We start from the raw sequence: 27,679 nt of genomic DNA, 5'->3' as shown, positions 1-27,679 counted from the left end.
AGCAGCACTGCTATCAGGAAATGGCATTTCAAGCCAGTCTTGAGGTGGGGCAGAGCAGCCTGGCACTCCAAGCTAAGCCTACCCCTCCAAGAAGCATCTGGACAAAAGCTTGCTCAATAATATTTAGGCCCACAGGAATCTCACCAATTAATAATTGAGGTCATAATCAAAGCTCATTAAACATACAAGAAGATAAGGCACTAAGGTGGGAAATCAACAAATAAATTACTTAGACCACCTAAAAACTGCACATATTAAAACTATCAGGTACAGAATATAGAGTAACTATATTTGAAATATTTAATGAAATAAAAGACTTGATCCCAAAGATGACGAATTAACAAGGAAGTGTTAGTTATAAACAGATGGAGCTGGAAAATCAAGCAACAAATTGAACTGCCTGAAATGAAAAAATATAACAGTCAATATAAAAACTGGTTTAAACAGTAATATAGATAAAGTTGAAGAGAGAATTAAGAAATTGGAAGATACATCTGAAGAAATTACCCAGAATACCAAAAGAGAGATAAGGAGATGAAAGACTTGCAAGACGCTTTAAGAGATAGGGAGGACAGATTGAGAAGGTATAACATATGTCTAATTAGAATGCCGAAAGGAAACAATAGAAAGAATGAAGGAGAGACAATATTTAAAGAGATTATGGCTGTAATTTTTCAAGAATTAACAATTCTTATTCTAATCTTCATGTTGTTCAAGAACTGAAGAGAAATATAAATCATAGACTTAGGAAGCATAACATATTCCAAGCAAGATAAATGGAAAGAAAGCCGTGTCTAGACACATGGTAGTAAATCTACACTACATGAAAGGCAATAGAATATGGAAAAGCAGCTAGAGATGGGGGCAGATTACATACAAAGAAATAATAGTAGGGATGACAGCTGACTTTACAGTGGAATAATACATTTAACATGCTGAGGGACAAAACCTGTCAATCTAAAATTGCATACACAGCAAAACTATCTTTCAAGAACAAGAAATGAAAACAATCACAGATAAACAGAGGCCAAATGAATTTGTTATAAAGGAACTACAGGAACTTCTAAAGAATGTACTTTAGGACACCTGAAACTAATATAATATTGTATGTCAACTGTAATTGAAAAATAAAGTATAACAAAGAAAAAAAGGAATGTACTTCAGGAAGAAATAAAATGATTGCAGAAGGATGAACTGGTAAGTCGTATGTAAATCCAATTATATACTGTCTATATAATAATACTGATAGTGATAATAATGTCTAAATTGGGTTAAAAATCAAGGTCAGGACTAAATACTAATCAACAATAACATGTAAGGCCCGAGGAGTTGAGAGGAGTTAAAATAGTCTCAGCTCCTTCTATTTTGCTGGATTAGATTTAGGATATTATTTAGCTTTGGACTTTGTGTTAAGTTCAGTAGGCTTTCTAATTGGTGATTTTGGTAATCACCAAAAGAATATAAATAAAATTTACACATTTCAAAAATGGAGAAAAGAAATAAACATAGGCCTTCTGATTTAGAATCTAGAACTCTTTTCCTTAAAAAGAGATAAGGGGGAGATTACCTACGAAGGAATGATACTAAGACTGACAGCTGACTTTATAGAGCAATAATACAGTTAGCCCGTGAGGGACAAAACCTGTCCATCTCTTTACACAAGTTGTGGGGAGTTGGGGCAGTCCCAGCTTCCATCCAGAGGTCAGAGGAGGCTGGCACCTTCTGGGCTTGGATCATAGAGCAGAGTCCCACCTTCCCCACCGTTCTCACACACCTGTTGTTGGGGCTGAAGATGAAAAATGCACTGGCTTCTGGCATGGGCACTGCCTTTTCCTTAAGGTGCAGCTCAGAGAGTGGTCGTGGGCGAGGGCCCACAGGCATCTCGGGCTCCTCCTCATCCTCTTCTCCTGTAAGAAAAAAAAAGCACCATGCTAAATAACTCCACTACTCCCACTTATTTTTACCACTGTGCTGCTTACTTTCAGATTCCTTCCTACCGACAGGAATCAACATATCATCTGTATCTCTGAAAACAGAGGGTGCCAACCAAGACAGACTCAGCTCTCCCCCTGTGGGCACTACTGCAGTTCATCTATGTTAGAGAAAGACTTTCCTGGAAGCACATGATAAGGGGGCTGTAAATAGGGTGATTAACTCATGCCGGTTTTCCAAGGTTTTAAACCGTCAGTCCCATACAATGTGGGATGGTTGGTCATCCTAGTTGTGAGGCACTAGAAAAGGTGATCAGGTAAGACTACGGCATTGCCAGATGTGCTCATCCATCTAGGCTGCAGGGAGAGGAAATGGAATGGCTTAGTTGACTTGTGGGATCCCTTGCAAACAATCCCATCCTTGGCGGTTCCAGGAGTTTAGAATCAACACTCCCCATTTCTGAAAATAGAAAAGAATCATGTGCTGTAGCGACAATAGAACAATGCTGACAGCAACAGGCCCTTCGTTCAAAAATGTGGACACTGACCCAGTTAAAGAAGTTCCTTTGTTCTCCCAGCCAGTGGCCACATTTACCGTGGACCAAAGGCAAATGACTCCCTCCTTTGCTTGCAAGCTCACTGTCGGTGGAAGGAGACCAGTGCATGCCCGTTCTGGTCAAATGCATTTAAAATGTTTAGATGGAAGTTAAGAGCATGTGCTCTCCAGCCAGTGCCTTGATCCAAATCGTAGCTCTGTTTCTTTCTGGCTATGGGCATTTTATTTAGTTTCTCTGTGCCTCAGTTTCCCCATATGTAAGATGGAGTAACAGTTCATACATGCCTCCAAATAGCAGGTACTGCCTAGCACATAGCAGGTACTATATAAACGTTAGCTGTTGGTATTGCCATCTGTACCCACGGGAGAGACTCGTAGCCTATAGATTAGTGCTTAGCACCTTGCTCTGTCTGATCATGGCCTGCTGAAATTCCCTGACAAACTTTCCACTCACATTAAGCAATTTTCTGAACACTCACTGTAGTGGGCTGAATAATGCCCCCAAAATTCGTGCCCTCCTGGAACCTCAGAATGTGACCTCGTTTTGGAAATACCGTCTTTGCAGATGTAATTAGTTCTGATGATGTCATGCTGGACTGAGATGGGCCCTCATTCCAAGGACTGTTGTCCTTTTTGAAGGAGAGGAACAGAGACACAGAGAGAAGGCCGTGTGAAGACAGGCAGGGCCGGGGTGATGCAGCCCAGGAAGTGACACACTCACCACGTGTTTTCTCCGTTCCTCACGCCCTCTCTCTTGTTGAACTGCCCTTCATCTCCCTCTCTGCAGAGCTAATGGTCATTTAATGCTTATCTTAATCATTTGTGTTTATAGAAAAACGTATTTACTAGCTTTATGCTTTCCTAAGTTCCTAATGATGAGTTTTACATGTTCTTTCACCTGAAGTAGTCTGCCTCACTGTTTATGAAGTTTTATATCAATTTCCATTCTTTGTGAGAAGCAAGTCTGTTGGTCCATTCAGACACACACCAGCTGAATTTCAGCCAAATATTTAAGGGGAAGCTATTTCTGAAAGACAAACCCAAATCTGTAAAGGAACAGAGATTTGACAGCATGTGATACTTTGCATATATTACATATAAGGAGAGAAGCTGACAAATTAGGAAAAGTCAGGTAAAGTTCATCTTGGGGGTTGGCAGCTAAACCACCTAGCCTCCCATTCCCAAGTGCCAGTGGGACCCTTGGTGGGGGGGGCTTTATTTTCCCATCTCTGTTCTTGGAGGTTTGGTAAGTGTGAGAAGTGAGGTCCTCCTGCACGGTGGAGTTGCTATGCTTTCCAGATGGTAGGTCACAGCATTCAAAAGTAAAGCCACTGCATATTTTAGTGTGGCTCCAGACTTCACTAGAAGCTAAAGGGCAATGCATGACTGGTAAGGATGAATATCCTGAGGGGAGCTGTGTAGGGAGAGACTGAGAGAGAAGGCCAAGGGTGCTCTTTCTGCATCCGGTATCTTCTCTTCATCGGCTCATCTCAAAAACTCAGTCAGCCTTCATTCCTCCTTCTCTCGCTCCAACTTCTAAGGCATTGCTAACCCAGTTGGCCTTTCCTGCAGAGTGCACCAAAGTCTCACCACTTCTCTGTATCTTCAGCACCATCACCCTGGCACAAGCCGGGCAGCTGCACTAGTGTCCCCACTGTCCCTGTTCTACTCTGGACGCTCTACTGCCCCTCTCCACACAGCAGCCAGAGTGAGTCTTTTAAAGGGTGACCCGGACATCAGGTCTGTCTCCACTGCATCAGAGCAGACCAGCCTCTCGTGTGGCTTGGAGGCCTTGTGTCCCTGCTCCGGCCTAGCCCTGGTCTCGTGCCCTCGCCCTGTCTCGCTCCTTCTCTCTGCTCCAGGCACACCGGCCTCTTTAGGTTCCTCAGCAGCCAAGTGCCTCCCACCACAGAGGTTCTGCACTTGCTGGCCCCTCCAGCTAGACAGCTCTCCCTCTGATCCCATACATCTACTTCCTTTCACTCATTCAGGTTTCAGCCCAAGTGTCGCATCCTCAGAGAGGCCTTTACTGACCTTTCAGCCGAAGCAGAGAGCGTCTCAGTAACTCAAGAGAAACAAAGGCCTGGGTATGAAGGACAACAGAGAAGGGTGGCCATGTGATCAGGGAAAAGGACACACTCTAAAAAAAATATCCAAAGAATCCTGAGGAATCAGCAAAGTGTGGGAATAGCTTTTAAGTTTAAAAGCAAAACGGTTCCAAGAATCATCAAAGCAGTGTCACTGGAGAGACTTTTCTATGATGGCCCATATGGTGACAATAGTATCCTCATTAGTCTTTTTTCCCCTTGACCTGCTTCTCTTTGATTTACTCACAGCAACAAAGAGAAAAGCCACGAGTATATTTAGAATAATGAAATTTGAGGTGATTGTCTGGGTGTGTGTCTGCCCCATTGCCTGAGAAGGGACAGGTCCGGAGCTGTGTGGGGGGGGGCCTCTCCTGAGCGTCAGGCAGGGGGCTGGCTCTGCGCGGGGCCCAGAGAGATTTGTCTCATTACTGTCTTTCTTTTTAAACTTTAATAATAACAATCCTCCTTATAATAATCCTACAAGTAGAGAGACACACACGGTGGACCTTCATACCCAGCTCCAACAACTTTTGACAGTTTGCCTATCTTGTTTCATTTACATTCCCCGCCCCCGTTTTTTTTGAGGTTGGAGTATTTTAAAGCAACTTCTAAACCTTTTTGACTCCAGCTCTACACATTTCAGCATTTTAAAAATAGAACTACAATAGTGATATTATTACATTAACAAGATGAACAAAAGTGACTTAAACTCATTTAGTTCTCAGTCCATATCCAATTTTCCCGACTATCTAAAAAAAAGTCATTGTAAAGTTTATTTGTTCATTCAGGATCAAGACAAGATCCTCCCATTGCACTTGGTCAGTATTTCTAGTATATCTTTGAAATTCTGTGTCAGTTTCCAGCCAGAAGGGTTTTAAGGCTGCCAGAGACCCAGTACCCACACCTGCAAACACCCTTCCTGCTCTTCTGTCCAAGCCCCAGGAACCGATTCCCTTTGCAGAGGGAAGTGAGAGAATGGATTGACCTCAGCCACCTGCTTCCCCAGGACAACAGACGATGGCTGCCAGTGTCCTTGCAGACAATCCAGCAGAGAACCCGTGGAGGGAGAGCAAAAAGGAAAACCGAGCTTTGCTCGTCAACACAGAGGGTGGTCAGCCCCCGAACAAGGTTACCAGGCCAGGGACCGCCTAACCCATACAGATGAGGAAGGCTCAGTACAATCAATAGTCCCTTGACCGTTGTAACTCACTGCAAGCTTGACGCTGCTGATGATATCTGCAATTCTAGATAAAAGGAAGGCAAGTGCTGGGCTGGTACAGGACATGGGGTGTCACGAGGCAGGGAAGTGAATCCTGGAGGGGGGCTGAAGGATCTGACATTAAAACCCTCTCAAAGGAAACTGTTTGCCCATTCACATATCAGATGGGCGATGAGAAGTCTGTGTTGGTTGTAGCTCTTTTTATAATAAGAGACCTGAGAGCATTTTACAGAGTGACAGGTGGTACATGTGCAGTGGCAGCTGTCCCTGTCCTCAGCACTGCCTCCTGAATAAGGGCAAGACAGATTTGGAATTTACTATTATTATTTAGTGAGCATAATGCTGCGACATATATTCTACTAATAAGTTATATAAATGAATAATGATTTTACAGCACAGGTGTAATACATCCTTAGATGTGTACAGAATCCACCTTCCAAAGGACACAAAAGCACCGCACAAACATAATTTACTTAACCTTATACTATTATTATGAGGAGCTTAATAATCACGAGCAGACGCCCCCCCAGATGATAATTGCTAATGCTTAAGTACAGAGACAAGAGACATAGAGCAACGCAAGGAATTACAGTACCTGCTTGTAGAGGAAAATTGGAGCCATCGGTCCCTAATACACAACTGCTTTCATATGGCTTTAGAATTCGGGTCTCTACCCCTCAACCTTCCCACTTCAGGGTTAGGCAGTGGGACTGGTACCTGTAGTTTCTGGGTTGGGGTAGGCACTCTTATCCTCATGTTCATTGGGCTGAAGGTCATCCATGTGGATCTGGGCAGCCGAGGAGGAGAGGAGGGAGAATCCAGTTAGATATGCTCCACAGTTTTAGAGGCACTGTAGTCCACTCTTAAAGAAAATAACCCTTGGCCGTGGGCTTTTGGTGGGCATAGGGGGCAGGCAGGGGGCAGGATATGCAAGGGTAGAGTTCCTCTCAGAGAGAGCTCAGCAGTGACTCACTGTGAGGGCCGCTGAGCTGTCGACTCACAAATGTATCCTTATTACTTTGCAGAGGCCCTTTAAGACATCACCAGAAGGCTGGGGTTTAACTGCTCTGCCTGCTCCTCTGCCCCCAGCTCTCCTGCTCAACCCTCGCTGGCGTTATTCCACCAAGTCTCCTTCTCTCCTTGCTCCTTTCCATGGGCGTCTGGCCTGGGAAGACTGTGCCCTCCTCCCTCCGATCCTGGAGGGCCCTCCCAGCTCCTGGAGGCAGGTGACTACTCACCTTGGTGGTGGGCGGGGACTCTCCATCAGCTGTAATGGATTTCAGCTCGATTTTCTCCTCCTTGGCCTCTTCTACGGCCGGCTTCTCCACCACCTCTGGTTTCTTCTCTGGACTGGCAGTCCTGGCCGGTCAGCAGGAGAAACAAATAAAGGGTTGTTTACTGAGTGATAGGGCGCAGTGATGGAGAACTACCCTGTGCTCTGGTGGGGGCCAGTGGGAGCAGAGCCCCTCCACCTATGTCCATCTTCCTTCACTCAAGGCCATGCCATGTGCAGCTTGAGCACAAATGCTACTGGGCTGGGCCCAGGATGCAGGCGCCTGGCCACACTTTGCTCCGTCTGGCTTTTGGTTGGCCTGCTGTAGTCCCTGTCTAAATCAGAGGAAGGTTCTGGATCTCATTCAGGGTTGTCACCGGGAGAGCTCTGCCCAGTACCTAGCAGATATGTATCCTAGGACGGTCCCATCTAGACAACGATGGAAAAACATGTGGGGCTATTTCACCTCCTCAACATTGGACAAATTATAAGACAGTGAGGAGGAGTCTCTCTCTCAGCTGGAGCTGTATTTCTCCTCTGAGTGGCTGCCTCCCGTACTCCCACCACCCTTTGCTCTCTTCACCTGTGATGACCTCTCTTTTCAAAAAAGAACCCTCCAACTTCCTAGACAGGTGGGGAAATGCAACACCTTCACTGACACTAATATATGATGGTCCCTACTTTAGAGCAATGCCTGGGATTTAGAGTAGCGGTCCAAGTTCCTCTAGGAAGCCCCAAACCCAGTGCCCTCTGGGAGGGACAAAGGCCAACAGAAGCCATGCCCACACGTCTCTTTCCCACCAGTGGGAATGGCATGTCAGAACTGGGCCCTGGGGCCTGGGCCTGGTCAGCTTAGAGGGTTACCTGGCCAGCTTCTTTCTCTCCTTCTCTTCTTCTTCCTCCTTTTGGGCAGATGTGAGGCTCTCAGCATCAGCCAGGTTGTCCACGGCAATGGCCAAGAACACATTCAGTAGGATATCTGTTTGTGTCCGTTCTTAAAGAAAACGACCCTTGGCATTGGGGGTTTTGGTGGGCCTAGGGGTGGACAGGGGTCAGGATAGGCAGGGGTAGAATTCCCCTCAGAGATAGCTCAACGGTGACTCATTGTGAGGGCTGCTAAGCCCAGGGCTGTTCCTCTTCCACCCCTTTCCCTCCCATCACCCTACTAGTTATCTGGAGTTTTCTAAGGCAGAGTAGGCTAGCTTGCAGGCTAGAGTGGGGCGGGAGCAAGGAAGCAAGCCCTGCCTTGTTCTTTTAATTGCTGGGTTTCTTTATTGGTTTCCCCATGGAGACGACCGGCTGTAATTGACATTATAAACAGCATTGTCTCTAGCAGGATGCAGAATACTCTTAAGAGCTGCTCATTATGACTGGGCCCTGAGGAGGCAGCCAGGTAACTCTGCCAACCCTTAATGTGAGCTGTGCGTACAGAGACTCTTGGAGGGTCCAGTGAAGCTGGCCAAAGCTTGGGAACTCCTAACCGAAGCTTCTGTTTGTTTTTTTCTCCTCCCCCAGCCCCACCTTGAATGGAAACACTTTGGGCCAGAGAACTGCAGAACCAAAGAAAGTCTAGCTGAAAGGGGTCTTATGGCTGACCTTCGCCCCCAGGCACCCAACAGTCACACCATTTCACACACAGAGAAACCATAGCGCAGGGGGCAAGGGCTTGTCCAAGGGCTGCTGGACACCTCCCCTTGGGCCTTATCGCGTTCAACTCACAGTGACCCGTAAGTAATAGGTACTATGATTTTATCACCCAAGTTTACAGATGCTGAGGTGGAAAATCTCGTTTGCTGAGGTCACCCAGCCCGTCTGTGGGGTCAGCGCCATGCTTTCCGTACTCCATGAAGCAGCAATTTAACCCCGAGTCTTGGGCAGGAGCTGCTGCTACTTTCCCACCCGCCTCCGCACACAGCCCTCCCAGGTTTGTGACCAGGGGACAGAAGAGCGCCTGCATCTGAGACCCCAAAACACGCCCATGGGTCTGTCAGGTCTGCTTGGTGAAGGCTGTCCAGTTCTGTGGCTTCAGAGGGAGGGACATTGACCAGAAAGCCGGGAGGAGAGATGAAGGTCATTTCAAGGATGAGGCTCAGTCCACTCAGCCTCCTCCCTCCACCAGACGCGACAGCCCAGGGCAGCGTGGGTGCCCACGTGTCGCTAGGGGCGCTCACATTGGAGTCCGTGTGAGTGGCTGCACTGTCATGTTCACCTATGATAAGAACAGCCCTCCTGGGGTCGGGCCACGCTGCGGCCAGGACAGTACAGGAGGAGGAACCTACGCGAAAGCTCCCGGCTTCCACGAAGACCCACCTCCCACTAAGGTGGTTCTGGGCTGGGAAATGTTCTCTCCCCCAGGACATGCCTTTCCCTGCGTGCCCGGGGGCCCCGGGGACGGGCGGCCGAACCGCAGCACTCGGCCTTGAGTCGGGACCTGTGGGAGGGTGGGCAGCAGGGGTGGGGGGGCAGGAGCAAAGGATACAATTTCCACAGATGAAGAGGATGATGAAGTAAATACAGACTAACATCCCTGGAAAAGAGGGGCCGCCATAAGCCATGATCCCATCATACATCACCGAATTCCAGTCCTCCCCGGTCAGGATCTGAATGACACATTCCCACCAATAAGGGACACAGCGTTAGACCAACAGCAAACCCCAAAACTCCCCTGCCCGGCCCCACTATGTTCATAAAAGTGCCTGCAATCTCCTTCCACCTCTGTCCCCCTTCCTGGCCCCCAGTGCTTGTTCCCGGGCTCTAAGGTATGAATCTGGCACACTGATCCTATCCCTCAACAAAGGACATGGCCACTGGCAGCTTTTATTTGAGTAGTGACTGAAAGGGCTTCCTGGTCCAAATATCCCCTACTACCCACAAACTGTGCACGAGACGGCCACCACTAGCCATTCCCTGGATTAGGGCATCAAGGGCCCCTTTACAAATGTGACTGTGTTCATTGAAAGACTGTTCATTTCTCCCCAAACATTAGTCATCTGGGGATCATCTTTACGATTCTGGCAGCACCCACATGGTATTATTCATTTTTATTTGTAAGTCAATCTACTTTTAAACTTAAATGAGTGCTGCTTTAGCTTTGCATTAAGCCAAAATAGTATGAAGTCACACATTTGATGGGCTAGTTACATTTTTCTAGGGACAAGCGTGGTGGGTAGGACAGAGCGCCACCCTCCCTTTCCCCAACAAGAGCAGTCTGCTTTTATTTATTTCTATTTTGGGCTTTCATGCAGAATGTATTTGGATCAAGGGTTCCATGGCTAAGAAAGCATTTTGAAACCCCTCTATTAGATCTTTTGTTCAACGGTCCACCCAACAGTGGAATTCCATAGGGGCTGGGGACGGGAAACTCTATTTAGAGCTCCAGGCTCTCCTGGGCATGGACCCCCCGTGGCTGGCCTAGCTGGCTTTGCTTGCCCAGTGCAGGGTGAAGCCTCCCACCACACTGTCCAGGCTCCTGCTTCCTGCTCCCCGCCCCCACACCCCCAGCAGAGGAGGGCGCATACCTGAAACACAGTGAGGAGGGACTGGGGAAAGTTATCAAACGTGCTCCTCCGGGTCTGCATCTCGTCAAAGTTGAACTTCCCTCCAAAGAGCTGCATCCCCAAGAGGGAGAAGATGATGATGAAGAGGAAGAGCAGTAGCAGCAGGGAGGCAATGGAGCGCACGGAGTTCAGCAAGGATGCCACCAGGTTGCTTAGGGAGTTCCAGTACCTGAGGACCACAGGAGCCGTCAGCGCCTTCTCCAGAGCTCCCTTCACTTTACTCCTCATTCTCGCCCCCAGAGTTTCAGATACATTTCCGCTCCCTCCTCTGTTTGCCCTTTCCTGGGGGTGGTGGTGGTGTGACCTGGGCTGGGAAGCTCCCAACTAGAGCATGCAGCTAGTTTGATTCAAGGTCCCAGGGTCAACAGTGCACAGTGGAGAAGACGGAGCTCAGGGGTCAGAAGCCTGAGTTCCGACCCAGCTGTGCCAGCTGCTAGCTGTGTGCACCTTTGGACAAGTTACTTAACTTCCCTTCTCTCTGCCTCTCCATCTGAAGAAACAGACATGACAGTAGCACACACTTCGTTAGACTATTGGGAGGATTACATGATGTAATAATTAAAAAACCCCTCCAGTATAGTGCCTGGTGCACAGTTGATAAAGATTAGTTATTATTGTTACCACTATTGGTCTTTAGACAAAAAACACTTTTTTCTCCCCAGGAATGTTGCCTCGCCTGGGTGGCAGCTGTCTAGCAGAGGCATGAGTTAGGTCATCCATGGGGTGTGTGGCTTAGTGAAGTTTCCCAAATTTACCCTGTCTAAGGAATTTATTTCTTTTTTTAAAGCTTCTCTTCTGAAGATCCTGATTGAAAAGCTGTAACTTGGGGGCCAGAAAACTGTATTTTTAAGAAATATCCCGGAGGATTCCGATAAGCAGGCACCCACAGGACAGGTCTGGGCAGACAGGTTGTTGGTGGGGCTCCTTGGAGAAAAGGCCCCCACTCCTTAAGTCACCACCCTTCTCTCCACTGTAAATACACCCAAAGGTCCTTCATTACAGCCTGGGAAAATCCCTTTCTCTTGGAAAAGGGGTGGGGACCTACTCATGGCTGCTGGATGGCTTGGGTACCTGTGACAGGATCAGTTCTGGATAAGGAAATGCCCTGTAGCAAAAGGGACACAGCCTCAGGCTGGAGCAAGTGCAGGAGCAGAGAAATCTCAGTCCCTGCAGCTCCACCTCCCGCTCCTGCTCCTCTGCCTCCCAGGTCACGATCTGGATTTCCTCCACTTAAGACACTCCCAGTTTATTGCCACAAATACAGTAAATTGTGTTTGCTGCTTAAGAGAGTGACACGTGACCCACCCATGATAGCCTCACAGTTGCACCCCGGCCGGCACTTCTCTTCTCCAGAGAACTGTTCCATATTAAGTGGCAGAACCAGATGGGCCAACAGTTTGCATATAAACGTGAACTCCTTCTCAACCTGGAGGCTTTACTGCTCCTTTCTCCTTCACAGATCTGGCCTTCTCCCACCTCTCTTGCCTGCCAGTCACACTCCCTGTTTGCAGAATATTAACATACATTTAGTTGTATCCGTTCTATAAATGCTCTTGATTGATTTTCAACAGTGATAGTCTTGTCTCACCCGAAATGGCTCTCAGTTCTTGAGGGCAGAGACCAGAGGTTTTTTTTTGTTTCCCCTGCCATTCTCTCCATTTTTGTCCCGAAATAAATTCTGTCTAACCCAGTATGGTTGATGGAGTGCCTAGCACCCCAGTATACTAGAGGTTGTAGTAACTGTTCTGTTTAAAGCAAGAAGTAGGGAACCTCTCTGGGGCTAGAACACCTTTCCCTCTTTCATCTAAAGGAGTGTTCCCAAGTGTGCTGGAGATAACTGCTGAAGAGACGGATCAGTTTTTCTACATACTGATTCCCAAACCTCCCAGGAACCATGAACTCATAATTTCTGGGGATGGGCCTGGCATGGTTCTCATGCAACCACTCCAACACCTGTCGGTCAACTGGTATTTAGGAACCAGTAACATTAGAGTATATTTTAATGAGAATTTCCAGCTATGTCAGATGGGAGTGTGTCTGCATGTGGATCAGGTCACAGAGCCCTTCCAGAATATTCTGGAAAAGTCTTACTGGCTATGGAAGTGTGGAGCCTTAATTTTCTTGAGGTGCATGGACAAACCATGCTTACAGCGATGTCTGACAGCCACGGGCACCCGAAGGGGAGTGGACAAGGAGGCCTTACACACAAGAAAGGCAGTCACCAAGCAAGGGGAAAGCTTTGGCAGAGTGGGGAAGACTAGGCGACAGACAGGGAAGGTGAAGTGGGAGGAGCCCCTCAAGTGTCTGGGGTTCTGGGGAAGCGGAGTCTGTGGTACAGAAACAAATGGAGTCATCCAGTGGAGGAGAATGCTTCTGGAAACATTGGATGGCAAACAGTGAGTATGCTAGAGGGGCTGGCAGTGGAGTAGGTGTAAGAACCTTGATGGTCAAGAAGGGCTGGGAGGGGGCAGAGCATTTGATTAAAAGTGAGAACTTTTCTCATGTACCCTGTCGCTCTGCCCCAGGCTGTCCCGGGAAAGTCTGTACTTCTTAGTCAATCAGGGGGTTTGTAGTATGACAGAACTCCTAATTCCCCACCCACCATCTCCCCCATCTTAGGAGATGACAACAGCAGTTTCTGGCTCAAGCCAAAATCCTGAAGGCATCCTTTGCGTCTCTCTCCCACACCCTACCTCAGCATTTCCTGTGGCTTCATCTTCAAAGGGAAGCCTGAATTTGGCTACTTCCCACTACTCTCACCCGCCCGAACCACCAGCATTTCTCTTTTGGATTTCTGCCTCCTAATGGGTTGCCCTGCTTCGACCCTGGCTCCCTCCAGCTATTCTCCATACCACACACATTTCAGGTGCAAAGCTGAAAATGTACCACACATGCAGTCTTTTTTCTTTTTCTTCCTTTTTTTTTTCTTTTCTTTTTTTAGGAAGAGTGATGGATTACAACACATTCAAAAACAATTTAAATCCATTGATGTAAAAAAGGAGGAGGGTTTTCTTTACAGAATTATTAAATGGATAATATGAATAAATGATAGAATTAAAAAATCACCTTTTTGCAGCAGTAACTAATTCAGGTAAAGATTGAGGATGCCAAAACCATTGAGTGAGAGGTCGTTGGGGAGTAGGGTATTCATTCATACAGTCTCAAAATATCACTCTACAGATTACTTATTAATTACAAGGGAAAGGGTAACTCAACGGGAGAAACCTCACAAACACCTGCAAACTGATATTACATACTTCCTGATGTAAAGCAGTGGGAAGTACACATGCCATCTATGTACCCCACACCGCAGCCATAGGAGGCCCCGTTAAAACATGTCACATAAGGGCCAGCCCAATGGCTCAGGCAGTTGGAGCTCCGTGCTCCTAACGCCGAAGGCTGCCGGTTCGATTTCCACAGGGATGGTGGGCAGCGCCCCCTGCAACTAACAACGGCAGCTGGACCTGGAGCTGAGCTGCGCCCTCCACAACTAAGACTGAAAGGACAACAACTTGACTTGGAAAAAGGCCTGGAAGTACACACTGCTCCCCAATAAAGTCCTGTTCCCCTTCCCCAATAAAATCTTTAAAAACAAACAAACAAAAATCACAAACACACACAAACCGTGTCCATAAAGCCTGAGCCTGGCTTCAAGCCCTCAAAAGGCTTCCCTTTGGAAGGCCTAACAGCTTGTGCGGCATCGGCCCCCCGCATCAGGGACCTCATCTCCCGCCCTGCCCCTTGTTTTTCAGCCCACTGGCCCTCTCACCGTCCCTCCCGTCCTGGCCTCTGCTGCCTCTGCTCTCTACAGAGCTCTCCCCCACAACTGTGCACAGCTCACTCCTTCAGTCCCCGCAGACCTCTGCTCAAGTGTCCCCTGCCAGAGCGGGCCTCTGACCACCACTCTCCCCCCGCCACCAGAATGTGAGGTCATCTGCTTGCTCACAACCCCAGTGCTCAGAACGGTGCCTGGCCCAAAGGAAGAGACCAACGAGTATTTTGTTGAATGAATGATTGAATCTTACTATAAACATGACTCATTTGTACTTACTGGAGGGAAAGGCAAGAGGACGTGGGGTTACGCAGACGCTTCTCTGTGGGGTGGGAACAGGGGGGTGGTGCTGGGACCTCTCGCATGCACATACTTGCCTAACAGCTAGGAATGGCCATTTGCATCTCCTCCACATCATTTCTTTTCCTAAATCCATGGGTAGGTTTCTGAGATTTCTGACTGTTTCATTGCCAGACCACATGTCAGACGATTATGGAGCAAGAGAACAGACTTGGTTGCCAAAGGCGGGGATGGGGTAGGTGGGGGTGGAGGGGCGGGTGAAATGTTTGAAAAGAGTCAGAGAGTTCACATTTCCATTATAAAAACCTCAGTCCTGGGGTGTCATGTACAGCATGTTGATTACAGTTAATAATACTGTACTGCATATTTGACAGTTGCTAACAAATCTTAAAAATCCTCTCATTACAAGAAAAAATGTAATTATGTGTGGTGATGGATGTTAACTAGACTTATTGTGGTATCATTTCATAATACAGCAGTCCCCCCATATCTCCCCGGAGGATCCCTGAAACTACAGGTAGTACTGAACCCTAAATATACTGTTTTCCTATGCGTAAGTACACTTGACAGCTTCTCTTGGGCATATCCGAATTGTCAGCATCACCACTCTCAAGCTTTGGGGGCCATTATGTATTGAGTAAAATAAGGGTGGATTGAACACAAGCACTGCGGTACCACGGCAGGCGATCTGATAACCGAGCCGGCAACTAAGTGACGGACGGGTCGGGAGTGGATACAGCGTGGGACGCTGGACAAAGGGATGATTCACATCCTGGGCTGGACAGAGTGGGACGGCAAGAGATTTCATTATACTACTCAAAATAGCGTGCAATTTAAAACTTATGAATTGTTTATTTCTGGAATTTTCCATTTAATATTTTGAGACTGAGGTTGACTGCCACTAACAGAAACCACAGAAGCCATGGACAAGGGGGACGACTGTTTATACAAATACTGAATCATTATGTTGTACACCTGAATCTAATATAATGTTATATGTCCATTATACCTCAGTATTAAAAAAACAGAAGGAAAGAAAGAAACTATTATGTACCCATTTGCCCGACAGAAAATAGGGTTTCTGTGGCTCTGAGGCCCTTGGGGTGGGATTTCCAGAAGAGCACCGTGAACATGTATGTCCCTTTGGGAAGACCTCCCACCAAATCAAAGTCCACGGGCTTGAGGGAATGAGCCAGCCTTTGTTTAAGAGACCAACCGGAGCCAGGTCCACATGCCAGGTCCACCAGCCCAACCACCTTATGAAAAACCCCTGGCTGAACAGACACTGCGCGTTGGACCAGTCACATAGGTAAGAGGCGGGTAAGGCAACTGGAGATTATGCTGCTGGCCCTCAAAGCCATTGCTTTCCATTCCACAGGGGCAGGAGGGGGCTGCCCATGGCTGGCCTGATACCTGGACTTTTGCTCCCCTGGCCTGGCATCGTGCAGGTACCAGCTGGCTGAGCCGAGGGCAGGTGGTCAGAGAGCTTTCCTGTGGTCTCTGAAGACCGAGACAAAGGGCTTGCTGAAGTGGCGGTGTGGTCAAGGACAGAAGAGCGCTCAGAGGACAGGGGCTGGGGTTGGCGCGGGCATGCCCGCCTTACAGCAGGGTCGAGTGGGGGCCTCAGCATCCTTAATACCGAGATTCCTAGGGGCCAGGTGGCAGCCTCCGGGCAGGGCGACATGGAATACCGTTTAAATGAAACAGCTGATAGCCTTGCAGATCCTCAGACTCTGTCCCCTAATGTCAATCTGATTCTTGATGGCTGTCACCACTATGGCCTGAAGTTCTGGCAATGCCACGTTCCGGAATCACTCTCCTTCTTAGAAACATTAGCTAGTGGTGAACTAGAGGGGTTAATGGCATATTCACAATCAACCCAGGCTTTTATCCTAATTTATTAAAACTGTACAACACTCTCTTTCTCTCTCCCCTCCCCCCAAAAAAAAAGAAAAAAAAGAAAGAGCTTTGGAGAAAAGCAAGCAACCGCAGAACAAAGTATTTCATGTCTGGCACCTCACAGAGGAACTGAGGAAAATTAAGCTCTCTCTCTTCAGAACAATACATATGTTTCCACATGCACAAACGTCTACATCCAGAATTTGGGGACTCAGCCCCTGAAGCACAGGCCGGCTCTAGAGACTCAGCCCCGACCTTCACACACTCTACCTGCACTGCTGTCCTTGAGATCAAGGACAGTCCTCCTGCGGCTCTGAATCGAAGTGTGTCTTTGTCCACCCTGTCGGCCATCAGACCCAGCACACTGCTTTCTCCTCGGAGTCGGGTGCATGTGCGGGCTTTCGACCCAATCATTTTCTTGGTTACCTGAATTCCCTCACTTGCTGAGCCCAGCCTCACTTCTGTTACCTTCCCCTCTGCTTCCCTTGGTTTAAGTTGCCACCATGTGTTCAGGGTACTTGTATCTCCATCCTTCTGCTCTGAGTCTGTCCCTAGGTTGGGTCCTGTGGAATTCTCCATTTTCTTTACCCATAGCAAGTGGCCCCGAGCCTTGTTTGAACTGGGACTTTCAGCTTGTGAATCTTTCGCTTTCAAAGAGCTCAGGGCCGGGACCTTTACCTATAGGTACAGAGCAGAGCAGCAAGCTTGCTATAAATAAAAGATCTCCACAACGACAGTGCTGATGGCTTTGAGAGCTTTGCGAATGCTCCCTCCACCCTTCCCCTCTGCTCCAGATAGGGTCATAACTAAATTTACACATGTCCCAACTGTTCTTGTTCTGAGGGGTAAAAAAAACCCTCTCTGTGTTGGTGACAGTGATCTATTGTTGGTAGAGTGTTTATAAAGCACATTTCATGCAGTGAATCTGTGTGATGTGGGCTCCTGTGCACCATTTCCACCGGTGGGAGTGGGGGAGGTGAGGGAGAAGGAATGTGGTCACGGGCGATCATCTGGGGAAGCTGGTAGGTTCATCAATGCGAAGCTCAGCCTGCCCTCGCCTCCCCTGTGCCAGCCACAGGGACATCCAGGTAGGTGTCCAAGGACCATCGATTCAGTGAAGTTGGGCCCTGGTCCTATAAGACACAATAGGGCCTAGAGGTATGACAGTAGCCTGAACTGGACATGTACTGAGCCAGGGGGAGCCAAAACTGGGAATTCTAGACTATGGCGGTTAAGGGCTGGGATCGCCTGGAGCTCGGGGCCAGATCTCCCAGTTTAGTTGTGGCTGACGCCTGCCCCTGCACCTCCTTGTGCGGGAGGTACATTTTATGCGTCAAATCCTGACTTGGATGGCAACTCCAAAGGCCTTGCCTTCCCTACTTGCATTAGACGCCTCAATCACACAAAGAACAGAGCCTGCATGGGGGAGTGTGACTGGGTGAAGCTGGCACGGCGGTCTGTCCTTGACCTTGGGTTTGCCTCAGGAGGGTGCCAGGGGGCCCCCCTGAGCTTCTGGACCGCTCGGTGTCCCCTAGTCAGCCCCGGTAGCACATGTGTCAGGGTTATGGAGGGAGCAATCTCACGTCATCCTCACCTGTGCTTCTTAATCCCCAGGTGATCCCAGTCACGCTTCCAGAGAACGACCACCCTTCATGACAGCCAGTGTGTAGGCCCTTGAGTCTGAGCTGCCCTCTCCATAGAGCCCGGCCGGGAACCGGGCAGATGCCAGATATACCACTATAATAATGGCCCTTAAGTAGCCCTGAGCCTCTGTGGGCCCTGAGAAGAGTCGGGGCTAGAAGGTGGTGGGGAGGGTGGGGGCGGTGAGGGGTTGGACCTGATGCTCGTGGCCACAGGCCGGCAGGAAATGCAGACATTTAGAGCCTGGAGGATCTGCAAAGGCTCTCCCCGTGGGGCGCTGCGGAGCCCCATATGTGGTTACGATTCACCAGGAGATCTGTCTGTGCTGAGTTGGCTCCATTTTACATTTTAGGGCTTGGGAAGGGAGCCACAGGAGAGAACAGTAGGAAAAAGAACAGGATTTAAGGTTTAAGATGGAAAGCAGCAAGGGCTGGAGGGATTTTGGTGCACTTAAAAACCAATTATATGAAAAAGGAGATGCAATTAGTAAATTGGAATCATATCCAGATTTAATCTAACTGAAACTCTTCTTCCTGCCCATATGTCAGGCTGGGCTGACAAAGAGTAAACAAACTAGATATTGAAACTCAGCAATGTTTAGGGTCTCATAAAGCTTCAAGGCAGGAGAAAGAGCCCAATCCCTCGGGTGGCTGGAAGGCCCACTGTCGTGGGTGACTCACCCAGAGATGACAAAGGTTTTGGCGGCATGCACGCACGCCTCCGCGCGCTGAGGTCGGAATGGTGTCCTCCCTATTCTTTCCTGTCCTGGACCTCCCACTCCCAGTGCTACGAATACCCAGTAATCAGCCGACTTACGGTCTAGTTTTAAAAAATTTTTTTCTGAGACCCATAGGATGGACGATAGTCATAAACACAGTACACTTCCTCGGGCATTCTCATGTTTTCACAAAGCAGAAAAACTTGCAAGCATGCTAATAATCACCACTTTCATCAAATGCTGTGCTCATACTCCTCATGCACCAAAGCCTTCCTCCAGGCAGCGCTGCTGCCTTCTAAGTCCTCGCTGTCCTTGCCCATTTATAAAAGCTTTCGGGAAGTCATGTGACCAATGGGGATACAAGGACAATATTGGATTTATTTGTATTTATTAAAAAAAAAAAGAAAAGAAACCATTCACAAATTTTGGTATTTCAGCTCTTAGCAATAGCAAATTACCTGCTGCACACTGTTCAACTGCTCTGGACGTACTGTTGTGTCATGACGTCATGGTTGAGAACAACTAGTTTTGATCATATTCCCAACTCTTAGACCACAGGCCCTGGGTGTGGGAAGTGCAGCTTGGAATGATAGGGTGGAATCCATGAATCCATGCATACACCAAGCATTATAGCACTTTAAATAAATAGCCTGTGTTGAATTTACATTATCACCTTTCAAATGTACACAGCTGTATAGGAATTAATAAAATTCACATTAATTTAAAAACTGCTGGATTCACAGTAGGTCTTTATCATTATGTGTATTCTCAGTCAAGAATGATCAAAAGTACAATCTTAACATGGTTAGGGGCTAGCCATAAAGAGAGTGGAGACGGAAGAATCAAGATGTAAGAATATACAAAGGGACAACTTTTTAGGCAAGAAAGTGGATGAAGGACAGCAGCAGAGAATCAGGCTAGTGTTTCTCAAAGTGAGGCAGGTCATCGACCTCCAGCACGGACCTGTCCAGGAGTTGCTGGTCACACTCTCTAATGGTGGGGTCCTCAGTGAGTTCTCCTAATGAACTCAAGAAAGTCTGAGAACCACAATCACTGGTTCAGAATACACTGTGAAAAATACCAGCGAGACATCGCAAAGTATTCTCCCAGAGATTTTAAAAGAAGAGGGAGAAAGACACTTGTCTGATGGCAGGATCATGCACAGATGACCCGTCTCCAGGGACCCCAATGTCCACTCCCAGCCCATATTTTAGGCATTTTCTTGGTCTCTGGAGTGTGCTGGAGACAAAGGTCAGCGGGAGCATGGGATTCCCCGGCACGGTCAGCCTTTCTGTTGTTTTCCAAAAGCCCTCAGAGGGATTGGAGACTTGGAAAACAGGAAGATTGCGGCCTTTGCCAAAGTGCTTCCAATGAGATAATGAAATTATTCTGTTTATAGAGTTTGTAGAGATCTGAAAATAACGCCAATCTTTCTTGTGGAGGGACTATGGGAAGTTCTCTGATAAAGACAGATTAAAAAAATGATTTCTTGGCAATAGTTTCAGATTAGAAATAGATAAGTTGTTGATTAAAAATAGGATGTTAAGATGCTATGATGATATCTAGGAGCAAAGATTCTTTTCTATAGGAATTAAAAAAACAAACAAAAACAAACCCCAAACACATGAACTGTTGAGAATTATTTAAGAGGCACTAGAAATTCCAAATTAAAAATAGCTTTTACCAGACCCCAAGGGGAGAAAGTAGAATTAGTGATTATCTAACAACAAAAATTGGCCTGCTAGAAATCCCTCAAGTCCTGTCTCAAGGAAATAGACAACAGGACAGTCTAGTGGTCACCTCTGCAGTTCATGGTCACGAACTGCACAGACCTGAAGTCAGTCCTGAAGTCAGGCAGACAGACTTGCCTTTCAATCCCAGCTTTGCCCCTGAGCAGTTTGTGTGGCCTTGGACCAGTGACTTAACTCTCTAAGCACAGTTTTCTCATCTGCAAAATGGGAATAATGATAGTACTCTGTCCTCACCGTCTCTTACAGGTCATTGTCAGGAGTAATGGAATACACCGAGTAAGCATTCGAATCACACTGTCTGGCACAGAGTAAGCACTTGATGCCTGTTAACAATGATGGTTAGTTCATTTCTACTACTTTTATTTTAAACCAGAACTTTTCTGTAATGCCAAGGTATTCAGGGTGTTCAGGAAGAGTGCTTTTTTTAATGGGGTGGGGTGAGGCAAGGCAGGGGGTTGTTACTCAGGAGTGTTAAACTTGTGGATTTAAACTTGCACATATTGAGTCTGTTGTCTGATATTAAACCTTTCCCAATTCCCACTGCAGAGCTTGGCACAGAGAATGTACATGGTGGATCAACAAATAAAAGTAAGAGAATGTGTATGTGTAGTCCACCATTAGCTCTTCTCTCCTTCCTTCTCCTAATAACAATGACAATTAGGTTAATATTAATAAATGCTCCAGTTGTTGTGTGTCTGTGCCCGGCTCTGAACTGAACACTCAAATAAATGCCTTTTCCCACTGTGACAACACCACAGGAGCCAGAGTGCACGGGGTGGCTGCTGAGATGAGAAGTGACTGACAAGAATAGTAACACCTTGGGGTGCCGTGTGGACCCCGAGTGACTCCCTCGCTCACACCCAGAACTCTGAGCAGGTGTCGGCTAGGCCTGGGTCCCTGAATGGAGGACACCCCCCCTCCTTTCCCAACACAATCAATTGCTGGTCTCCGTGCTCCTGTACCAGTCAGGCTCCCACAGCAGAGATTCTTCAGGATAGGAGGCTTATATCTCTGGGGGCGGAGTTTGAATCCCCTCTCCTCCAGGTGTTTCTGATATGTGCCTCTAAGGTTGACCACAGCCCACAGTGAGAAATATATAATGCAACTCAGATAGTATCTCAAAGCTTTCTATGAAACAATGTGTACAGTCATGTGAGGCCTTCTGATGTTTTCCTATGCTATTTCATTCTTTTATTAAAAATGAGAATGTGGAGAAATTGGAAGCTTTACCTATTACTGGTGGGAATGTAAAATAGCCTAGTTTCTTTGGAAAACAGTTTGACATTTCCCAAAAATCTTAAATATCAAGTTATCAAATGACCTAGAAGTTCTACTCCTAAGTATATATCCAAAAGCAACGAAAAAATACATCCACACAAAAGCTTGAACATCAATGCTTCATAGATGCATTATTTATAGTAGCCAAAAGGTAGAAAGAAACCAAATGTCCACCAACGGATGAATGGTAAGCAAAATGGGATGTACATCCATACAATGGAATATTATCAGCCATAGAAAGGAATGAAGTACATGCCACAAGGTGGGGGAAACTTGAACCATTATGCCAAATGAAAAACACCAGACACCAAACACCATTACTGTGTGGTTTCATTTAGATCAATTGTCCAGAAGAATCAAATCTACAGGGATAGAAAGTAAATTACTGGGAAGGCCGGGGGGATGAGGAGTGGGCATGGAGCCTCTTTCTGGGGTGATGAAAATGTCCTAAAACTAGATTGTGGTGATGGTTGCAAAATTGTGAATATATATATAAAATTGAATTGTACATTTTAAGGGGTGAATTTATTTGTATGTGAGTTATGTCTCAATAAAGCTGTTTAAAAATGATGGTTGTGGTCCAACAAACTGATTGCATCATCCAAAATGGGTAACAACACATTTGACAATTACTGTCCTAGAACACGCTTCCCACTCCCTGTCCCCGGCCTGTCCTCTATGTGAGAATAACGGCTTGACCCGCAGAGTTAGGAAGACTAGTCTTTGCGTGGGAGGATGGACAGATGGAGAGGGGGGAACGTGTGGAAGGAGGGGTGAAAGCCACTTGTGGCATCAGCCTTCTTCAGTTAGGGAATCCTGACTGCATTGGTGGCAGCACACACCCAGCTAAAGACCACATCTGTCTCACAGCTGTGGTGGCCGTGAGAGTTTGGTGAGATTTCTGGGGGAGCTCTGCAAGGGGCTGTCTCAGTAGCACGGGTGTCCTCTTTGCCCCCTGCCTTCTCTTCTTCCTGCCTCGAATTTGAACATGATGGCTGAATCTCTAGGAGCCACCTTGTGACCTTGGGGTGGAAGGCAGGCCTACCTAAGGCTGGCCACGCAAATGACAGAAGGACACTGGATCCCCAGTGCCTTCTTGAAGCCACCTGGGCTGCCCACCTGTGGACTTCCTTTATGGGACTGAACAAATCCCTAGTTCACTTACAGCAATGAGCTGAGTTTCTGGCATTAGCAGCCAAAAGATGTGAAATGGTATGCCATCTAAATGAATGAAAGCTCCACTCCGTTGTCTATGAGCCGAGGACAGACCCATCCAGAAGCAGCAGCTACTCTCCCACCCGGGCCTTTCCGCCTCCCTGCCCTCCGGGAGAACTTCTCCCTGATCCCATGTCCGAGGGGAAATACCTTGTGATTTTAAATATCCTCAGTAGCCGGACACATCTCAGCACAGAGATGCCCAGGGGAGACATGATCTTGGTCTCCACCAGGATGGTCTCCAGGATGCCCCCGCACACGATGAAGCAATCGAAGCGGTTGAAGAGGGACACGAAGTAGGCCTGCAGGCCCAGGCTGTACATCTTCAGCAGCATCTCTGCAGTGAAGAGGGCCAGGAGCGCCTTGTTGGCCGTGTCTGGGGGGCCAGGAGGGGGGTGGGGCCACACAGGTGGGAGGCGGGAGGACAGGAGGAGGAGAAAGGAAGCACAGGAATTTTCACCACCGAGAAAAACCCCACATACCCCCTTCCCAGCCAGGACATCTCTACCGTCCACTGCAACCGGAGGACCAGAATTGATGGGAAAGGGGTTCTGAGTTAAGATCACAATAAATATTTATCGAGTATAGCAGTCCCCCTATCCATGGGGGACACATTCCAAACCCCTGATGGGGGCCTGAAAACTTGATAGTACCGAGCCTTATATACTTACATACATATGTATATAAAGTGCTTTTTCATATATATATATATATGCACCTATGATAAAGTTTAATTGATAAGTTAGGCACAGTAAGATATTGACAACAATAACTAATAAAAAAGTAGAACAATTATAACCATATATGTGAATGTGGACTCTCTCTCTCTCTCAAAATAACTTATTGTACTGTACTCACCTTTTCACTTAAAGGAAACACTTTATGACTTCTATCTGGCACATCTGAATTGCCAAATCACTACTCTTGTGATTTGGGGCTATTATTAATAAAATCAGGGAGACTTGAACACAAGCCCTGGGATACTGATAACTGAGACTGTTACCAAGTGACTAACGGGTGGGGAGTGGATACAGCATGGAGACGCTGAACAAAGGGAGGACTCACATCCCGGCAGGACGGGGCAGGATGGCGTGGGATTTCACTACACTACTCAGAATGGCATGCAATTTTAAAACTTATGAATTGCTTATTTCTGGAATTTTCCATTTAATCTTTTCAGACCACGGTTGACTGCAGGTAACTGAAACCTTGGAAAGTGAAACTGTGAATGGGGGGTTTACTGTACTGACCAGGCCTCAAACGCTTTGCATGCCTCATTTTCTTTACTCCTCAGAGCAGCTCTGGAGTAGGTATTACTGCCATCAGGCCCATTCATCAGAGATAAGAAGTGCAGTCCAGGTAGACGAGTAATCTGCCCAAACCATTCAGCCAATAGGTGAAGACAGGCCATGCAAGTCTTCCTGCCACACTGGCCACAGTCCCGGGTTCTAGAATGCAGCCCCTGTGCCTGCCTGACTCCCTGGGAGTGGTGTTGAGGTGCTGGCTAGTAAGGTCCTCTCCTAGGGGTGCAGGGAAGGGCATGGGCACTAAGTACCCATTGGGGACAGCTCCCTGTGCTCAGGCCACCACTGTCCTCTCCCTGCCTTTTTGCTCACCTCCTCCTCACATATTCAGGAAGCCCATCTGGACTTACCGCCAGACATACCTGGAGGCAATAAGAAAGCCTGAAGAATTGAAAATCTTGGGAAGCTGGCAGCCAAAGATCTGAGATAGCCAAACAGGCTGCAGCATGTGTCCTTGTCACTTGGACCCAACAGTGACCATTGGGACAGGCAGATAGTGTGGACTCAGCTGGGAGCCACATCTGTTTATGCATTTTATTGTGGGCTTGCGGGTTGCCAGGCCCTTGGTGTCCCCAGCATGGCGCCTGCCAAGAACGGTGGCCATTGGCTGCTTTCCCATCCTCCTTCTGCCTGCAGCTGTCCCCTCCCTGGGATTCAGGGCTGAGGTGGCTAGAGTAGCCAGGGGCTGCCTCTCACCTTGGACTTCTGTGAGCCAGTGGGGCTGGTTGTAGTGCTCTGAGGCAATGGTGAGCGTGTTGAGGAACACCAGGAAAATCACCAGCCAGTAGAAGACATTGGACTTGACGGCGGCGCGGCACTTCCTTCTGCAGAACCGATTCCACCGGCGCCAGTAGCGGCTGGGAAGGGGCCAGGGAGAGAAGGATGGGAAGGAGGTGGCTGTGAAATTCAGATTTCTTGCAATCTGAAAGGCACAACTGTGACTTCCTTTCACTTCTTAACTAACTTGGGTGGCCTCACTAGATCAGCGCAACCTGGTGGCAAGGAGGCAAGATTTCCATCAAGTTAACCAGGTGCTACCACTTAGCTGTGTGGCCCTTGGTATGTCCCTGCTCCTTTCTAAGCTTCGGTTCTCTTACCTGTGAAATGGGAAAAGGGCCAACCTCACAGAGTTGCTGCGGGAATTGATGGAATACCACATAATCTGTCTAGCATAAAGCTGAAGGTGCTCAAAAAATGGGGAATACTTTTATTTTATGCTACTGGCATTATTGTAATAGAAATAGCACTGCGAGCGTTACGAGTATTATTAGCAGTGATGGCAGCCTTAGGGCTAGTACTGGTTACCACTGACGAGACCCCACGTAGGCGTGGTGCCACGGTAAGCACTTCTCATGCCTTCTCCCTAATTCTTTAAATAACTCTGCAAGGAGGCATTATCCTGCTTTTGAGGAGGAGAAAGCTAAGGGCCATGGTGGCTAAGCCCCTAACGAGTATTGCACAGTGGCAGAGCCAGCCCTGGTTTCCCCCAGCCCGTCTCCCGCCCTTACTCTATGCTGCCTCACCTTTAAAGTGCAGGGCTGAGTGTGGATCAGGGGTTCTTTGCTTTTTTGGAGTTACAGGATCTTTTGGGAATCTAATAAATGTTTAGATCCTTTGTTCTGAAAAAGGGGGTGCCCACATGTACGCACACCTCTATATACAAGTCCAGGCAGCACATGGCTCCGTGAAGCTCAGCCATAGTCCATATAAGGGTCCCATGGTCTCTTGGTTAGGGAGGGACTCTTATCTGGGAGTCTCAAACCTGGATGCACATAGAATTACCTGGGAAAGCTTAAAAACATAACCAAGAATCCCCAGGTCCTAAGCCCAAACTAATTAAATCTGATTTTCTAGGGGCTGGTTATTTTTAAAACACAAAACAAACAAACACACATAAAACAACAAGCAAACAAACAAAACCCCCCAAAACACAAAAAGTCCAAAACCCATTGGTATTTTTTTAAAGTTCCCCAGGTGGTTCTAAGGTGTAACCATGGCTGAGAGCCGTTATTAGACCGTCCCAAGGAAAGTTATATTTTATAATTCTATGGTGGAGGGGTTCAAAGCTTATCTCTAATTTCATCCTCATGATACAAGAAAATATATAGCTATATTTGGTAACTCCATTGACCAAAATATAAGAAATGCTGACACTGTGCAAAGGAGAGAAGGAAAAGGGATGCTGGAGCGGCGCTTTGGAGGGAGAGGCAGAGGCCACGCTGAGGGCCTCGGGAGGGAGGGTTACACGATGAGCCAAACAAACAACAAAAACAACCACTCTGTCAACTTCTACATCAGGAACAGTATAAAGAATACTATTTCAGCCATCCAGGCGGGAGATGATGAAGACAGCAACTTTATTCGTGGAAAAGAGGACACTGAGTTGACACCAGTTTTGGAGGCAGAATCACGAGGGCTTTGAGCCTGACTGTGGCCTAGGGCAAGAGAGAGAGGTATGGAGGGGACAGCCCAAATTTCTAGCTGGGGTGATGTGAGAGATGACACCTCCAACCCATACAGGTACAGACAAGGAGAGACAGTGAGGTGGGCAGGGAGGTCCCGCTGAGGAGAAAGGTGGGGTGCTCAGCTCAGGAAATGCATTTGAGGTGCTGGTAGTCCATAAAAAAGACCCACCAGATAGGTGAACACAGGGGAGAAATAAAGAAGGTTTGGATAATAAGGAAGTGTGTGCGTGGGGTAGAAACAAAGCCAAATCTTGGAGCAATTGTCCGTGCAAATCTGTACTCATGTCTGTATTCTAAGTTTCCAGAGAGGTAGATATCTGCCATAATGGATCCTCCCACCCACCCCAGACTGCCTTTTGGGACTGCTTGATTGCATCTGTGCTTCTACTCTGTCATTTTTCTATCTACTGTTGGTGGAAATTCCTGTTATCAAAGCTTTGCTAGTATCTATGATGAGATTAGGAAAGTGAGGGGTCTATTTACGAAGGGCTTGGTTTCCTCAGAACTGCAGGGAGAACTTAGTTTGTAGCTTACAGAACAGGGAAGGAAGAAGAGTTTCACTGGGTAGTGTTCATTTCTGACCCTTCCATCACTGTGGTCAGGTAGGTGCTGGAACGCCCTCTCCAGCGAGCACCAGGCCTTTGTGGGAACACTTACCTGCGACTCGGGGGAAATTCACTACCTAGACAAGCAATGCCTCAGTGTCATAAAAC

The 27,679-nt window shown here is 47.5% G+C and overlaps 1 protein-coding gene across 28 annotated transcripts in view; it reads right to left on the bottom strand.

Annotated features, from left to right (window-relative positions):
• Nucleotides 1-27,679, bottom strand: part of CACNA1C (calcium voltage-gated channel subunit alpha1 C) — a 617,393-nt gene that overhangs the window by 87,418 nt on the left and 502,296 nt on the right. For all 28 annotated transcript variants that reach the window (XM_033118404.1, XM_033118415.1, XM_033118423.1 and 25 more), the window contains 8 exons: nt 25,198-25,358; nt 23,348-23,573; nt 10,585-10,792; nt 9,546-9,666; nt 7,931-8,045; nt 7,032-7,152; nt 6,511-6,580; nt 1,775-1,907 (listed from right to left, as the gene is read on the bottom strand). In XM_033118404.1, the coding sequence (XP_032974295.1) occupies nt 1,775-1,907; nt 6,511-6,580; nt 7,032-7,152; nt 7,931-8,045; nt 9,546-9,666; nt 10,585-10,792; nt 23,348-23,573; nt 25,198-25,358 (1,155 nt within the window). The remainder of the gene's footprint in view (nt 1-1,774; nt 1,908-6,510; nt 6,581-7,031; nt 7,153-7,930; nt 8,046-9,545; nt 9,667-10,584; nt 10,793-23,347; nt 23,574-25,197; nt 25,359-27,679) is intronic.

Source organism: Rhinolophus ferrumequinum, chromosome 10 (genome assembly GCF_004115265.2).
Source record: "Rhinolophus ferrumequinum isolate MPI-CBG mRhiFer1 chromosome 10, mRhiFer1_v1.p, whole genome shotgun sequence".
In the NCBI taxonomy this organism is placed as follows: Eukaryota; Metazoa; Chordata; class Mammalia; order Chiroptera; family Rhinolophidae; genus Rhinolophus; species Rhinolophus ferrumequinum.
Note: the sequence above shows the minus strand (reverse complement) of the source record. Positions and strands in the feature narration are given on the sequence as shown.